At 30.2% G+C, this 3948-nt stretch overlaps 1 protein-coding gene across 1 annotated transcript; it reads right to left on the reverse strand.

Annotated features, from left to right (window-relative positions):
* Window positions 1–2085: 2085 nt before the first annotated feature.
* On the reverse strand, window positions 2086–3748 carry LOC145141247 (protein CONSERVED ONLY IN THE GREEN LINEAGE 160, chloroplastic-like). Its single transcript, XM_079074553.1, has 5 exons — window positions 3363–3748; window positions 3054–3134; window positions 2870–2961; window positions 2630–2704; window positions 2086–2271 (listed from the first exon to the last, which is right to left on the reverse strand). The coding sequence occupies exons 1-4, from the start codon at window positions 3456–3458 to the stop codon at window positions 2677–2679; spliced, it is 297 nt and encodes a 98-aa protein (XP_078930679.1). The 5' UTR covers window positions 3459–3748; the 3' UTR covers window positions 2086–2271; window positions 2630–2676.
* Between the last annotated feature and the right edge of the window lie 200 nt (window positions 3749–3948).

Raw genomic sequence — 3948 nt, forward strand, 5'->3', positions numbered from 1 at the left:
ACTCAAGATAGAATCTGTAACTAGGAGACCAACCAAAACCTTTCTTGTAGCTTTTTTCATCTTTTCCCCGACCCTCTCAACCACCTTTTCTTTGAGTGATCATATCCATCTCATATTTGGCATGAGATAACATCCTTGATAAATCTTAACAATGTTCCTGACATGTGGAACCTCCTCAAGCAGGCCACTAAAGGTAAGTCCATTTGGTTTGTTATTCTTCGTTTAGTTCTTGCAGGTACTGTCTACCATATTTGGATTGAAAGGAACAATAAGATCTTCAAGGATAAGAGAAGACCCTATGAAGCTATGATCAAGACTATTACTGATGAAGTCTGCTCGAGACTCATCGACCTCCTCAAGGCCTCCCCAAATGTTGCTAAAGCTAAGATCCTTTGGAGGCTTCCTAAGGAGAATGAAGATATTGCCACTCAACACCTGCCTTAACTTTGTGTCCAAGGTTTGTTTCTTATTTTTGTTTTTGTGGTTGATTATGCTTTGTATTGGGGTTTAGAGCATGTTCTTTCCCATTTTAGTTGGTATTTAGTCTATTAGGTTGTGTTTTGTCCCTAGGCCTTGTCCTAGTTTTTTTTTTCTATAGGTGGGGAGTCCCCAGCCTGCTATTGTATTTATTCTTTTTATTAATAAATTTTTAATGGAGGTGCTGCCCTCCTTTACCAAAAAGAAAATTATAAAACTAAATAATTTATATAAATTTTCATTAAAATTAAAAAAGACAAGTACAATTGAAATTAAATAAAAGACAAAAAACTTGAAATTAAAACATTGAAAACATTATAACGTGAAAATAACACAACTTCATTCGACATATTGACGCCATTTTTTGCACTCCCTCAAGATTTACCAAATCTCTATAAACCGAAAAGGTTTGTTACTTTCTGCACGAAAAGTATGAAGAGCATTGGCTAACAATATTCCATAATTTTCACCATTTACGAAATCACGTTTCACTCTAAGAAAGACAATGTGAAACTGTACTACCACTACGCTTTTGTTTTTCCATTTGGCGAAGAGTTGATCTTTAGAACGGTGATGATCTTGACCTATTTTGTTTATGTATCCTCGGGTGATATTGTTCGAGAAAGAAGACTCAATTGTGAGGTAGTTGCTATTTGGATCATCAGTTACATCGACTCATGCACGAGTCAAAACAATCTCTTCTGATGTGGTCCAAAGATGAGCTAGTTTGAGAAAGATTGATGAATGTTGAATGTTTGAAATATATATATATATATATATATATATATATATATATATATATATATATATAGGCTTAGGTTATTTTGTTTTTACTAACTATTGTGTGTCAGAATGCACAGATCTGGACCACCGGATGGAATAGAATCAAATATTATGATATGAAGGTCTATGATATTACAATAGGGTAACATGTACCATATAATTACATAAATTTCAGCATAAGGGCATTTTAGTCAATTAACATATATTAAAAAAAGAAATTTTCGGATTTTTAGGGATAATTAGTTCCTTTATTTTTGGGAATATGAATATTTTAAATTAATTCAAATTTAAAAATCCGGTTTTATTATGTCAGAATGACAAAATGCCAACCATAAACTAGTAAATATATTTTCGATTTTATTCTTGCAGAATACATTTCCAATACAGTTATATTTGATAATTGACCTGATTTAAGAATAATATATTATTCATATACATCCAACTTGGGTCTATGATTTTATTTTTAATATACATCCAAAATTAAATACAAATTCATACATATTCTTACAGACTAAATATCCTTATACATTTTAATATAGTTACACATATTCTAACAGAATATCAGCAAAAATGAATAAAATTCTTAAAAAAATAACATTCTTGAATATACAATTATTGAATAAAAACACTTGATCCTCTTCAATGGTCCATATAATCAACTTGATCTTCACATATATATATATATATATATATATATATATATATATATATATATACACTTGTTGTTGAACTCGATTCCAAATATTTCTCTTGTATGATCAATGGTGAATTTCTTCTCCACGCAATTCTGAAAGAATAAGATACATTACTCGTTAGTATTACCAGTTAAACAAATATACTTGTTGTTAACAAACATTATCAAAGACATTCTAACAGAATGCATTTATATAAATAAATTCTAACAAAATACATTACAGAATGTATTCTGGCAGAATACATTCTGCTAGAATACCCTCTGATTCTCCATGTTTTTTTTTTCCTTTTCCACATCAATGACAGCTTCTTGAAGACCTAAATCCACAAAGAAAACAATAATTAACTTTCAAATATTAAAAAATCCAGTGCATTCTAAGGGAAAAAACTATAAATTATGATATAATGTAGTAGAGATTAAAGAATTGTAATTTATTCTAATAAAATGTGGCCTTCAATTAGCTATGACAATTCAAAAATGCCTCAATGTTTCTACGTCAAAAGCTCCCTTGTTCATTACAATCAAATTGCATTATAAATTAAGAAAAAATACCTGGTAATTTAGAACCATGTGAAATTTTAGTTAAATTAATTCCTATCTACAACCATTAAATTGTACCTTTGATAAAAATTATATTCTATGAGAATGTCATGAAATCAAATTCTAGGAATTTACATTCTATGGGAATTTTGCCATGAAAATAAGTTCTAGGCATTATTGAATCATTCTTGAATGTTGAACAATCGTATCCTGCATCAGAAAATAAGAATTAACAATTTGTGCTGAAAACAAAAACAAAAAATCTCACATGTACGCATACATAAAAACAAAGAACAAAAAATCTCAACAAATCACGAAATAAATAAATAAAAACTCCTACATTTTTAGATCAAGAAAAACAAATAGTGAAGTTACCTTGCTGCACTCTCGGGAGTGTATGAAATATAAGCTGATACCAGGCCAACGCCACCGATTGCCAATGTCAAAATCTGCAACTTGTTCTTTAACTGCAAATTAATTGATTCAATTAAATGAAAAGCAACATTGTAAATTTATAACAAAATCTTACGTCACTTTAAAAAATTTGTGAATTTCAAACCTTTGTATACTGTTCTCTCGACTTAGCAACCAACACTTTTGGGTCCCCTTTAGGACGTCTTAATTCCCTAAACATTACGTCCTATATACAAGAGAATTAATTTTTTTTGGGATTTCATGAGTTTTTATAATGCTTAATTTTTTCGTTTTGTAAATAAATAAATAAAAAAGTGTAAAAAAGGCATACACTGCCTCCGACTGCAGCTTTACTTGCCATCCCACTTGATGTGCATCGTAATGCTTACCGAGAGATTCATGTATTAAACAATTAGTTTTTTACCAGGGGCAGATAACTTAAAATCATACTAACCTTAGCATATAGATTAAAAATCATGGATTCCATTACAGAAAATAGAAAAACCTTCGCATACGAATTAAAATCAATGAACACTCGAAAGGAACACATGAATATCAAACGCCTATGCCGGTGACTCGATGAAAACCCTTTGTTCTCCGATTCATAAAGCTGGTGGTTCGACTGTGGTGTGGGGTGGTGCTATTGCTCTGGTGGTGTCGAAATAAGGAGAAGAGAAGGGTTTTCGGCCCTGTGAAGAGAGAACAAGATGATAGTGGTTCTACACGATGGTTTTTAGAGAAATAAGGAGAATCGGTGGTGGTGTTATAGGTTTGAGAAACTGATAACCTAAATTAATGGGATATTAATTGATTTTGATTTTTTTTACCATAATTATTATAGTGTAGATTACTTTTATACCTTTCTATTAATTATTATTGATTTAATTATTTCCTCAATTCTCATTGGTGCATAGATGCACACAATAGTTGCTAGAAACATTTGAACCTAGCTCTCTCTCTATATATATATATATATATATATATATATATATATATATATATATATATATATATATTTGAAAAGTGCTATTTTTTTTAAC

Source organism: Lactuca virosa, chromosome 9 (assembly GCF_052849685.1).
Source record: "Lactuca virosa cultivar CGN04683 chromosome 9, Lactuca_virosa_CGN04683_v6, whole genome shotgun sequence".
NCBI classification, from domain to species: Eukaryota; Viridiplantae; Streptophyta; class Magnoliopsida; order Asterales; family Asteraceae; genus Lactuca; species Lactuca virosa.